This window comes from Sarcophilus harrisii, chromosome 4 (genome assembly GCF_902635505.1).
Source record: "Sarcophilus harrisii chromosome 4, mSarHar1.11, whole genome shotgun sequence".
NCBI lineage: Eukaryota > Metazoa > Chordata > Mammalia > Dasyuromorphia > Dasyuridae > Sarcophilus > Sarcophilus harrisii.
The window spans coordinates 105477045-105490558 of NC_045429.1; the positions used below are offsets into that span (position 1 = coordinate 105477045).

At 35.4% G+C, this 13514-nt stretch overlaps 1 protein-coding gene across 3 annotated transcripts in view; it reads left to right on the plus strand.

Annotated features, from left to right (window-relative positions):
• The window catches only part of HHAT (hedgehog acyltransferase), a 479576-nt gene that overhangs the window by 8662 nt on the left and 457400 nt on the right, over positions 1-13514 (plus strand). For all 3 annotated transcript variants that reach the window (XM_031937309.1, XM_031937308.1, XM_031937310.1), the window contains exon 2: positions 142-274. In XM_031937309.1, the coding sequence (XP_031793169.1) occupies positions 184-274 (91 nt within the window). In that variant the 5' untranslated portion in view covers positions 142-183. The remainder of the gene's footprint in view (positions 1-141; positions 275-13514) is intronic.

Genomic DNA, 13514 nt, shown 5'->3' on the forward strand with positions numbered 1-13514 from the left:
TGTTTGGTTTCTTTTGATTAAATAATTCACTATATCATGCTCACATTGTTGTATATTGTTATTCAATAAATGTGATTTGATTGACAATAACTACATTATGTCTTATAAAATCTTCCCTCCCCACTTGTTTTTCTATTTTAGGGACATCTTATGGATTTCTCCATGATCCTGCAATAAGTAGCAATGCTGCCAAAATGGGAATTATTTCTCTACCTGTTTGTTTCTCTGGGTTTCCACTTTTATTCTTTCTATGAAGTCTACAAAGTCTCTAGAGGTAAAACTTTATGCTTTCTTGCTTTCTTTGAAGGAGGAATATAGAATGTCAGAAGTTGTTGCCTCACATTTATAAAAATAGATATGTGTGTGTGTAGAACATATACACATGTATGGATATATACACACACAAACATATATGTATATATTTTGTGTTATTGTTCTTCAGTCATTTCAGTCATGTCCAAATCTTTGTGACTCCATTTGGGGTTTTCTTGACAAAGATATTGGAGGAATTTGCCGTCTTTTTCTCTGGCTCTTTTACATATGAAGAAACTGAGACCAACAGGATTTAGTGATTTGCTCAGGATCACACAAGTTAGGAAGTCTCTGAGGCTAAATTTGAGCTCAGGAAGATGAGTCTTTCTGACTCCAGACCCACTGCTTTATTTACTGTGCCACCTAGCAGCTAATATAGTATATATGCAATATGCAATATAACTTTTATATATAACACACACATATATGTATTCATTTCTGCCATTATCCTTAGTAGCATTTTGAATGAAAGAAGTTTTACTGTAGTACCTCTAGTAACCTTGAAGTTATTGCTTGCTCCATGAAATGTTTTTATATCCCAAGGCAGAAGTGATCTCTCCCTCCTACTATCTCATTGGTTTTTTCCATACCTCTCTGTGCATCCTGGACTTCCAATTTTGCATTAGAATTGCTCATGTCTTCCCTTTCTAACTAGGTTGTAAATTTCTAGAAGGCAACCATATCTTATATCATTTTATATCTGTAAAGTCTGCAAGTATCTTTACACCTAGTAGACATTTAATAGCTACTTACCTAGTTAATAAATGAATAAAGAGTTCCTCCAAACTTCCAAACACTTAACTTATTTATTCTCACAATGTGGTCTGTGCATGTCCTTTTTATGAGTCCATGATTTGTTGTCTTATAATGTTAGTGTTTTGTTTCTATAAGTATATAATAAGCATGTTGTATTTGATATAATCTTTTATCCTTACAACAACTTAGAAAGGTGGGTCTATTATTATTATCTCCATTTTATAGATGAGGAAACTGAGGCTGAGGTGGTGATTTGCCCAGCATCACACAGCTAGGGTTTGTAGGCAGATTTGAACTTGTCTTCCTGATTTCAAGTTCAATACTCTATCCATTATACTATCTTAGCTCGGTATTTTTGTTTCTGGCATGACAATTGATTCCCCCTTTCACTAAGTGTTCAAAGGTAGCTTTTACTCTTGTCTATCTGCCCTGCTTCTTCTGCCCCTTTTCCTGCCTCCAGTTTCTTAGAGAGGCTGCTTCAAATCTAGAAGTTTGAAGGTAGAATATTTGCCTATAAGTTCAGCATTGTGACTTTCAGTACCTAACATGAAGAAAAGAATTGATCTGAATAGGAAACCGTCCCCACTGAAATATTAACAACATGAACAGCCAGGAGGAAGGGTAACTGCAATACACTGAAAATATGTTAAGAAAATAGATGGAAAATGTTTCTGGTTTGAGGTAATGGACAGATTCCTCTCTTCACTCAAGGTGAAAACTGCTTATATAGGAATGTACTCCACAGAGCTATTTCCCCTGCCCTTTCTTATCACACAGACCAAGCTGAGTTGAACAAATTGGATAAGTAGTTAGATCATATCTAGTGCTGTTCTTTGTATTTTGTCCTTGCTTGACAATGTAGATTTGTGGCCATTATTATTAGATAAAAGAAAGAAGTGATTTTAAGATAAAATGACATATGAGTGGCAGATTTAGAATGTTGTATGCCATATTTGCTTGCAGAAATGGTTAGACATTTAACTTACTGTTCAGGAGATGCTCTTACTATCATGTAAGACACCCACAGAATAAATAGCTTTCTCTACTCTACTATTCCTTAGCACCACTGTATTTTTCTTCTGTCCAAATAATGCCCTAAATTCCTCAAAATAGAGGCCTCCTTTTCGATAAGGAAGTACAACTAACCAGTCCATTTGCTCTGTTTGACAGTAAATATTCCATCCAGTCTACCACCTTTCTGCTAAGAGGGGAAATTTATTTCACCATTGGGCCACAGAAGTCATTGTTTTTCACTGCATTGATCAAAGTCCTGATGTCTTTCAATGATGTTTTCCATTACATTATTATGTAAATTGTTCTCTTAGTTTTGCTTACCTCACTCTGCATGTGTTTATATATAACATATCTTTAGAAGTTTCTCTGGATTCTTTATAATCCTTGATTTTTATGCTGCAATAATATTCTGTTATATCCACATATGTTCAGTTATTCCCAAAGTGATGATGGGAGGTGGCTTTGAATGCCAAATAGAATTTTGTATTTGGTCCTGGAGAGGATATGGAGCTTCTGGAGTTTATTGAGCATGGAGATATGTTTGGACCAGTGCTTTATGAAGAATAGTATAGAAGAGATAGATACCTCTTTTCTTCACCAGGCTAAAGCAACCCTAGTTCCCTCAACCATTTTTTCTCAATTATCCATTATTTGTTTTTTGTTTTTTTTCCTCTTTTTTACTTCCTCCTGACTGGGGAAAAAGAGCAAAACCTTTGCAACAAATATGCATAGTCAAGGAACATAAATTCCTGCACTTGCCCAATATTTTTTTTTGGTAATTATATATTTCCTCAGTAATATTCTTGATGCCACTTCTTGTATCCCGTTTGCTTTGGAACAATACTATTTATAATAAATAGTTTTCCCACCTCTAGCAGGTAATCTTGCCCATGCAGGGATATCCGTAGATCTAGCCATTTTCTCACTCCAAGTAGCAGGAGTCTCCTCTATCCTAGGGACTATTAACTTGTCTTGCAAACAGAAACTCCATTTTAATGCTCAGAATTCATTTGATTCTTGCTAGAATATTAACTTTCCTTTGGGAAGATGTTTCCCACTGTTTCTAGAACAGAATTGTTTTAGAAATACATTGAATAAATACCCAAATTAACTCAAAAGGACATAGGAAGATTCTAATACATCCAGAGAAAGAACTAATACATTATATATATATATATATATATATATATATATATATATAAATCACACACATATACATATATGTCATGTAAGAATGATTTATGTACACTCACATTTGAATCTAAAGGTAGTCATCTCTAGGATAAGGGGAGGGAAAAAAGAAGAAAAAAGAAATTTACATAAACTATTTTATATATATATATATATATATATATATATATATAAAAGAAAAAGAAAGTTTACATAATAAATTTGCAGTTTTATATGAATTCATCTTTTTTATTATACTATATCATGGAAATGCTTGTTTTATTCCCTAAATTAAAATATATTTATTTTCTAGTCCATAGAGAGATATATAGTCCTCTTATAGCTCAATCTATAATTTCTTTTTAGGTTAGTGCTGTAGTTTTTCTTGAACAATGCAGAAGAAATATGTTATCCATAACTAATTCTTTATCTATTAATGCATCTGCCAGTTAGCTGATAAGAATGATCTACCCCCTCCCCCCCAAAGCTTATTTAGCCAGGAGAATAGAGGTCATGTTCAGAATTTCCTCTTGATTCTATGGCTCAGGAAACCTGAGGCTTGAAGAATTTCATGAGTATATGGAAAATACAAGGTCTTTACTGGGAAGCTTTGCCTCTGTGTTCCATTTCTGATGTGTTAGAGTGTTTGGGATATACATATATACATGTACATATATATATATATATATATATATATATATATATATGAGAATGTGGATATATTGGTGTATTTAGAGAGGCAGCAAGATCTCAGTTCAAATACTGCCTCAAATCCTTCTTTAAAATGGAGATAATAGCACCTAGCTTCTAGGGTTGTGAGGATACAAAGTGAAAATATTTGAAAATTTGCAAGCCTTAAAACACTCCTCAAATCCCAGTTAGGATAATAGCCCTTATAGCAGATATTCTCCTTAGTCACTCAGTATAGTTGCAGGCTACTCAGTTTCCATTTCCCCTTTTTCAATATTTCCTCAGGGCCAAAGATGTGGATATGGACGAGGAATGATTCCTCAATTTAATTGAATCTGAAAAGGAAATTTCCAGTGAGAGTAGAACAAAGCAATCATTCCTTTCTTATACTCCAAAGTGAAACTGAAATTTTGTTTTGTGGGATGTGATATGATCTACTGTCCAGTGTTGGTCCCTCTTTTCTTCTGTCCTCTGGAAATTAAGATTGACTATATGTCCACCTTTTGACAGGGTTATTATCTTTTATATGTATCTATGCTTCCATTTATTTCAAAGGAAGGCATACTATGGGGACCTTGAAAGAGTTAATGCATCTCCCCTTAAAATCAGCCATTTACATCTCTTAGTGGCAAGATAGAGCTAAGGTTTATGCAGTTACAAATTAATTCTCATTAACAGCCATTACCTATGGTAATAAAAAATGAAGGATCAAAATTCATTTGTAAGTGTATAAATATTTTTTCATGTGGTCTGTGGTCATAAAATATACTTCTTTTAGTAATATGCTCACTGTTCTCCTGATATGGTTGTGGTGATCTTTAGCCTTGATATAAGGCATAGTTTCTCTTGGAATTTAATGGCTTCTTTGCTCTAAAATTGGACAGGAATTAAACAACTGCATAAATCAGTTTTTTATTTAGTGTTTTATTTCCTCCCAGTTATATGTAAAAACAATTTTTAACATTTGTTTTTAAAACTCTGAGCTCCATTCTCCCCCTTCCTCCCTTCAACCCCATTGAGAACACTTGCAATTTGCTTTAGGTTGTAAATGTATTGTCATGCAAAACATTTCCATAATAATCATGTTGTAAAAGAAAACATAGACCAAATTAAAAAAAAAAAAAAAGCACACCAGAGAAAGAAAGTAAAAAAAAAAAAAAAAAAAGTATGCTTCAGTCTGTATTCAAACACCATCAGTTCTTTCTCTAAGGATGGATAGCATTTTTCTTCATCAGTCCTTCAGAGTTGTCTTGGATCATTAGAATACTGAGAATAGCTAAGTCATTCATGGATGATCATCTTACAGTATTATTGTAACTTTGTACACAGTACATTTCACTATGCATCAATTTATGTAAGTCTTTTCAGGTTTTTCTGAGAGAACCCTGCTCATCATTTCTTATAGCACAATAGCATTCCATCATAATCACATACCACAATGTTTAACTATTCCCCAAGTGATTGTCATCAGTTTCCAATTCTTTGCTCCAAGAAAAGAACTGTTGTAAATATTTTGTACACAAAGGTCCCTCTCCTTTCTTGCATAGATCTATTTTTAAAACTGTAGCCACCTCATACTCTTTTGGCTTCCAGAGAGAGGTCCTTCTCATTTCCAGTCTTTTACCTTCCTACTTTTCAAACCAAAACACTGCTCCCTCTGTCTTCTCTCCCCTCCTCCATCCTAGGCCTACAACCAAGTACTTCAAAATCCTGTGAATGCTGGCATCCTTTGTTTACCTTGAATGCTGTCCCATCTCCTGAGACATATCCTCATGCTTGGAATTCTTTCTCTGTCAAGTCCTACTTAAAATCCCATTCACATGAAGCCTTTCTCAACTTCTTTATTGCTAGTTCCTTTTCTCTTTTGTATATATCCTGTCCATATCTTATTTGTACACAGTTGTTTGCATGTCATCATTCCTATTAGACTGTTCATCTGCACTTCAATTATTCTTCATTCATCTCTCTTCAGAGCAATCTAATGGTGTATCTCTCATCCACTTTGGATGCTGTGACTATCAAGCCACTTTTTGCATGGCTTGTACATTACCTGGCTTTTCAGGCCCTTGTATCTTCTTCTGGGATGGTTGATTATGGAGTTGGGAGAATATGGTTAGTAAAACTGTTTTCCTCCAGAGGAGAGCTATTGCTTTTCCATTAGCTCTTTGTGCTTTTCTCCTCAGTCTAGCTGCTCATAGATTGAACTGATGCCTAGGCTAATAGCTTATCTGTTCTCTCCTGTCTTCCCTGACCTCAAACCTTATCTTGAGTTATGGTTGGAAATTCATTTTACATCTTCATTTTATTTTACCCCATCTGGTTAGGGCAAGTTATTCCCTAGGCTGTACTTCCTCAAATAGACAAGGAGAGATGAGTGATGTTGTAGAAGACTTCTTTTATTCCCTTTACTCCATTTTCTTGTGTTCTATTCAGATCCTTGGAGTTAGGCTTGTTGAAGAAGGTGGTTAAAAGGCTAATGACCTTTTCTCTGCCTTTCCCCAACTTTAAGTCCCAGCCTGGCTTTTCTTGGATCTCTATGCATTTCCACATCCTTAACTCCTCACCCCCCCCAATTTTATTTCAACATTTCTAAGGTTCCCTCATCTATCATTTCCCTTAAGTATTGGCTGGAGCTTATTGGCTTCCCCCCACCAAATGATTGAAAACAATGGGACAGGTTTATATGATGATTAGAAATTATCCCTGTAAATGGTTTGCTTTAGGCTAGATTGATTTACTTTTTCTTTCTTCATGAACATCTTCTCCTTACTTGATCATAAGTATTACATAAAATAGGTTTACCATTTTTTTTCAGTTAATAGTTTTCTATCCTAATTCACTGTCAGTATTTAAATTGTACACTTGTTTGCCAATAGGTAGATCATAGTTTTTCTAGGTCATCCTTTTCACTGGGAAGATTTTTTTTTTTTTTTTTGTGGTAGGAGTAGCCACAGAATTATAATGAATATTCCTTCACAGAAGTGACTTTATTTCCTATATTCTTAAGCAGTTAGCAAGCATAAAATTTAGGAAATGGGAACAAGGAGTCAATAAAAGTGTTGGTTGTTCCAGAAGATAGGCTGATTTAGAAAATTATGAAACTTTCTGCAGAATTTTACTTAAATGAGCACGGTCTCTTCACTTAGTTATACTTGGATGTTCATTAGCTGAAAGAATTTCTTGATAACATATTAACAGTCTTATTTTTAGGGTGAAAATTTAGGAACCCCATCTTATCATGTAAGGGAAACCAAGGATCAGAGAAATGACCTTCCTATGGTCATATAACTAATAACTGTCAGAAGGGATTTGAATCTATATCCTTCTGACTCTGAACCTAGTCTTGATCTACCTCTCTATATCTTTCTAGTTCTCATTCAAGGGGGTTGGCATCAGAGAAATGCTAAGAGTCATTAATATACTTGGAACGATCTTCAATTTTAGATGTCTATCTGACGGTCATTGCTTCTATCACTTGTGGAATTGTAAAAAGGTTGCTGTGGTAGACAATCTATTTAGGTGTCTGTGTTGATTCTCAAAAAGGATCATGAAATTCTCCAAACAAAATGAATTTCAATACACATTCATTAAAATGTGTGTATATACATATGTATATGTGTATATCTATATACACACACACACACACTCCATAAAATTATCTTAGGAGAGGATATGTCTTTTAATTAAAGCTTTTTAATTTTCAGAAGATATGCATGGATAATTTTTCAACATTAACCCTTGCAAAACCTTGTGTTTCAATTTCCCCCTTCTACCCACCCTCTCCCCTAGACAGCAAGTAATCCTATATATGTTAAACATGTAAAAAATGTGTTAAATCCAATATATGTATATGTATTTATACAATTATCTTGCTGCATAAGAAAAATCAAATCAAAATGGAAAAAATGAGAGAAAATAAAATGCAATCAAGCAACAACAAAAAGAGTGAAAATATTATGTTGTGATTCACACTCAGTTCCCATAGTCCTCTTTCTGAGGCTCTCTTCATAAGATCACTGGACCTAGTCTGAATCATCTCCTTGTTGAAAAGAGCCATGTCTATCAGAATTGATCATTGTATAAACTTGCTGTTGCCATGTACAATAGTCTCCTGGTTCTACTCACTTCACTCAGCATCAGTTCATGTAAATCTCTCCAGGCCTGCTGATCATTTCTTATACAACAATAATATTCCATAACATTCATATACTATAACTTATTCAGCCATTCTCCCACTGATGGGCATCCACTCAGTTTCCAGTTTCTTGCCACTATAAAAAGGGCTGCCACAAACATTTTTGCACAGGTGGTTCCCTTCCCCAAGTATGTGTCTTAAAATCAAACCCTCCCACCACCTCTAACCAAAGGGGAGATGATATTTCATAACTCTTTTGCCTATATATTTTACCTGTTTTATGATTATGGATTATTTTTTTTCCATTAGAGGGAGCTCTAGCCCAACCAAAAAGAGAAAGTTTGGTTGATCCATATGCAAATTTGTTTTTCTTCAATTTATTAAAAAAAAAAGCCCAAAACAATAAACAATACACAAAAGCCAAAACCCCAAACTCCCCAGTTGTTTCCAGTTTTCCATTTTACATAGTCCTGAGTCACCATACACTTTTTATGAAAGTGAAAACTGATTAGAGTCTAATGAAAAGGAAGGAGCAGTTCCTCAAACGGTTTGATGAAAGTGAACCTCCATAGCTTGTTACCCACTCACTAGGTGGAAACAGATGTGTTTGTTTGCTTGTCTTTTCCTTAGGTCCCAAGGCTGTGTAAACTGCAATTCTGGCTTTTGCTGAAAACAGGGAAGGACAGTGCTGGCACAGGAAGAATGAAGTCTGGCCTGCTCCTAATGAGACCCTGAGGGCCATTTTATTATTAGTTCCTAAAGGAACCAGACTTCAAGGTGTATGGGGTTGGAGAGGAAGAAACTTCTTGCTTTTTTTTTTTTCTGAAATGTTTGCAGTTTCTGGTAGTGATTGTTTTTGCCATGTTGCTATAGTCTCTCCTATACTACATAGGGACAAAGAGAATCCTTTGGTTTGAGTTTGTAGCTATTCTTACAGAATCTGGGACTATTTGTGACTCTTGTTTCTTAGATTCTACATTGTCCAGGAAGAAACTATTCTTTGGAACCAGATTTTGTGTGTGTGTGTGTGTGTGTGTGTGTGTGTGTGTGTGAATTTTAAGTGATTCAGAATAGGGGAATGTCATGGAAAGAGTTGCTAGATTTGGGGTCAGAAAACTTGATTTTAAACCTTTCCTCTGCCACTTATTAACATTGTGACACTGGAGAGGTTTAATAAAAACTAATTATATGCCAGGTACTGTGCTAAATGCTGGCGAGCCAAAGAAAGGCAAAAACACAGTCTCTACCCTCAAAGAGCTTGCCTTCTACTGGAGAAGACAGTATGCAAACAGGTATGGACATAAAGATATATATATATATATATATATATATATATATAGGATAAATTTGAAGTACACGTTTATCCTAGAAAATATAGAGTATTTTATGCTAATGGAGTAAAGAGTCTCCATGGTCCTTTGTTGTATGGAAAATCACTCAGGCTAAGTGAAATGTGTTTTATTAGAACAAATACTATAGCTCCTGAAACAAAAGTCACAGAAGAATCCATCACAAGTCCTTATAAAAGGAACACAAGGTAAAATCTTCAACTAGGTTTTAACAATGCCAGGACAGGGCTTCCTTCTTTTTGAAGCTGTTTTGTTTCTTGTCATCAGCTTTAACCAATGGACTCAAGATCTTAAAATAATTCAGAATCATTAGGTGGCTTTCAAGCTTGAATATTTTCATCTTGAGATCAGTGTTCAATCATTGAAAGGAGAGACCAAGAAACAGAGAGCCGGGGTTGGAGTTGCTCCTATTTTAAAGGTCCGCTGAGTCATTGGCTCTTCCTACTAAATGGTCAAATAATGGTATTGCCTGATCACCTCCAGTTTATCCAGCCATAGAGTTACTGACTCTATGGATAAATCATTTTTCTCTGAGTCTTAGTTTCCTCAGCTATAAAAAGAGGGGAATGGGTTAGTTGTGCTTTAATGTTCTTTAAACCTTTAATTCCAGGTCTGATTCTATGATTTGTTTAAAACTAATTTTATTTTTTACTTAATCATGTTTTTCACTAGCATAACTATATCTATATAGATATGCATGCTATTTCAGTCTCTAATGCTGATATAAGGGAGCTCACTTTGTGGAAACTCTTCCTGGATAAATGACCAGAATTTCTTAAAATGTTCCTGGGATGCTGAAAACTTGCTAGTGAATATGCAGCTAGTATAAGTAAGAGCTAAGGTTTGAACCCAACTCTTTATGACTATAGGACCAATCATTTATCCACTGTACCTGAAGTTCTTAGCCTTTTTTTGGGTGATAGACTCTTCTGACAGTCTGGTGACGCTTATGGACCCTCTTTCTCAATAAAGTATGTAAATGAATAAAATAAAATACAGGATTACAAAGGAAACCATTTATATTGAAATATAAATATCAACATTTTTCTTCTTTTTTAAAGTTTACAATCCCCACATTGAGAACCCCTTGCCTCATCAGGCTCCTTCTCATATTACACATATAACTTATTGCAAAAAAAAATCATAATACGCCTGTGACACTAGAACATGTGCTACAAATTGTTTTCAAGAATCTGGCAGAAATGTTGTTTGACTTCCATATAGCTTCTGCATTAATTCTTCTCACATTTTTGCTTTGGCCTATGCCATCTATTTTAAGTCTCAGGTTTAGTTCTGTCCATGTGAAATATCAATTATAGATGTATTCTGCCCAAATATCCCCAGAAATACTGAGTTTCTTTTGTAAAGAAGGGGATTCCAGGTAGAGTAGAAAAGGGAAACTATGCATCTTAGGCATCTAGGCAGTGCAGTGGATAAAATACCTGGTCTGGAGTCAGGAAAACATAAATTTAAATCCAGGCTCAGATGCTAACTGGCTATAGAACCCTGACCAAGTCACATTGTTTCTGTTTGACTCCATTTCCTCATCTGTAAAATGGAGAAAATAATAGCACTAACTCCCTGGGTTGTGATGAGGCTCAATAGAAATAATACTTATAAAATGCTTTGCATAGTTCCTGACACATAGTAAACACTATATAAGTGTTAGCTATTTTTATTGTTTTTATTATTATATCATAACTTATGAGTTGGAAGGACTTTAAAGGGCATCTGGCCTGATCCTTTCATTTTATGGATAAGGAAACTGAATCCTAGAGCAGGGAAGTGACTTGAGCAGCCAGATTCACATAGGTATTAAGTAAGTGGAGGGGGAGAGAGGAAAAAGGTTATTTAGATCCAAGTCCTCTGATTCCAAATTCAGTGCTTTTCCTTTCATACCATGCTACCTCCCCAGTAAAAAAGAATCAAAGAGGTAGGAATCCACGTGTCTTTAAATGCAGCTAGGCAATGTAGTGGATGGAGTGCTGGGCTTGGAGTCAAGAAATTCAAATTCAGCCTCCGACACTTAATAGTTCTATAACTTTAGCAAGTTACTTAACTGCTACCTGCCTCAGTGAACTCAACTATAAGATGAGGAAATTAGCACCTACCTCCCAAGGTTGTTGTGAGGATCAAATGAGAAAATATTTGCAAAGTGCTTAGCAAAAGTGCCTGGCACATAGTAGGTGCATAATAAATGCTTGTTTCATTGCTTTTACTTTATATTGTGACAAAAGTTTTGTTGTTGTGTAGAGATACCTGAAAAACAATTAGCCCATTGTCAGTTAACATATAAGCTATTGAATCCCTAGTCTTTTTTTTTTCCTTTTCCCTTCTCCACCAGCTTAAATGGATGGCTGAGATTGCTGAAAAGAGTTAGGGGCAGAGATCATGGGGGAGGACAATAAGGAGTGAGCACAGGGGAGAGAAATAGATTTATTATTAAATTCTTCCATGAGAGCCTTAAACTTATGACCTTGGTGGTTTCAGAGGTTGCATTGTTGATATGGGTTGGGTTTTTATTGTTATGAAGAAACAGAAGCCATTGTTCCCATGAAACAAAATAATTTGTCTAGAAATAGACCCTTAGGGTGCATTTGAATAGGAAAAAAATGAAGAGGGATTGGGCTGGGCTTGGCTACCAAGTGGTATGTGAATTGCTGCTCCTTGTTCAGATGGCACATTGTTTAACAAAGGTTCATAGATTAAGGATTGGAGGACATCATAGAGAAACTCCCCCCCCCCCCATTCCCTTACTTTGCAGATGAGGAAACTGAAGCCCAGTGAGGTTGAATGATTTGTCTGAAGTAAAACTGATGGATATATTTCAGAGACAATCCTCTTCAGTCATTTTTAGTCATGTTTGACTCTTTGTGACTCCATTGGGGTTTTCTTTGCAAAGATACTGGAGTGGTTTGCCATTTTATTCTCCAGCTAGTTTTACAGATGAGGAAACTGAAGCAAACAGGATTAAGTGACTTGCTTAGGGACACATAGCTAATAAGTGTCTAAGGATGGATTTGAACTTTTCCTAACACCAGACTAGCACTCCATTCATGCTATCTATCTAGCTTGCTATCTAGCTACTGCTTCAATGGCAGAATGCCACTTAAATTCTTCTGATCCTCTTAGATGCCCTCAGAACAGTCCTATAATAATAAATGACATTTCCTCCCTTTTTCTAAAAAAAAAAAAAAGCATTGATTCAGAGGGAGAATTCCTCAATTAGGACTCAAAACACTTGAATCCTAATCTTGCCTCCTCCACTTTCTGGACTTGTGACCTTGAGCAGTTATGTAACTTTGCTGGTAGCCTCAAGGTTCCTTATTGATAAAGAGATGATAATAGGACCTTTCCTGTCTTCCTCATAGAAATAATGCACATGAAAAGACTTTGTATACTCTTTAATACTTCGACAGATGTCTAATTACCTCGCTGGCTTCTTTGCTTATCTAGATCATTGCTCTTTCTGATATTCTATATTTTTCTATAACTCTTTCCTATAAAGCTACCCACTGGGGTGGAGGCCCTCTTCTGGTTCTTCTGATCATTTTGGAGCAAACAGCGCTATAAATATTCTGCCAATAAGCATTTGTTAAGCATTTACTATATTCCAAGCACTGGACACACAAATTCATGAATGAAATGAAATCATCCTTGACTTCAAGGGGCTTATTGTCTAGCAGGGGAGACATCTGACCTGAGATTTAACAAAAGTTGAGAATTCTATAAGAACAAAGTAGTGAAAGAGGGCATACTAGATACTGAGGACTTGCCTGTGCCTTCACACACATACATAGAAAGTAGCAGGTTGTGTTTGAACAACAAGAAGAGTATCTAATGTCTGGGCTGCGATGTAGTTGAAAGGGATTAATGGCCATAGATTTTTAAAGATCATAGATAGTGGCTTATTAGTGACTTACATGTCATTTCATTCTTCTCAGTTGTAGTTCTTCTGGGCCATGATTTAAATTTTACTTTCAAAACATATGCATAGATAATTTTCAACATTTACCTTTGCAAAACCTTGTGTTCCAAATTTTTTTCTTCCTTTTTTCTTCCTTTCCTAGATGGAAAGTAATCTAATA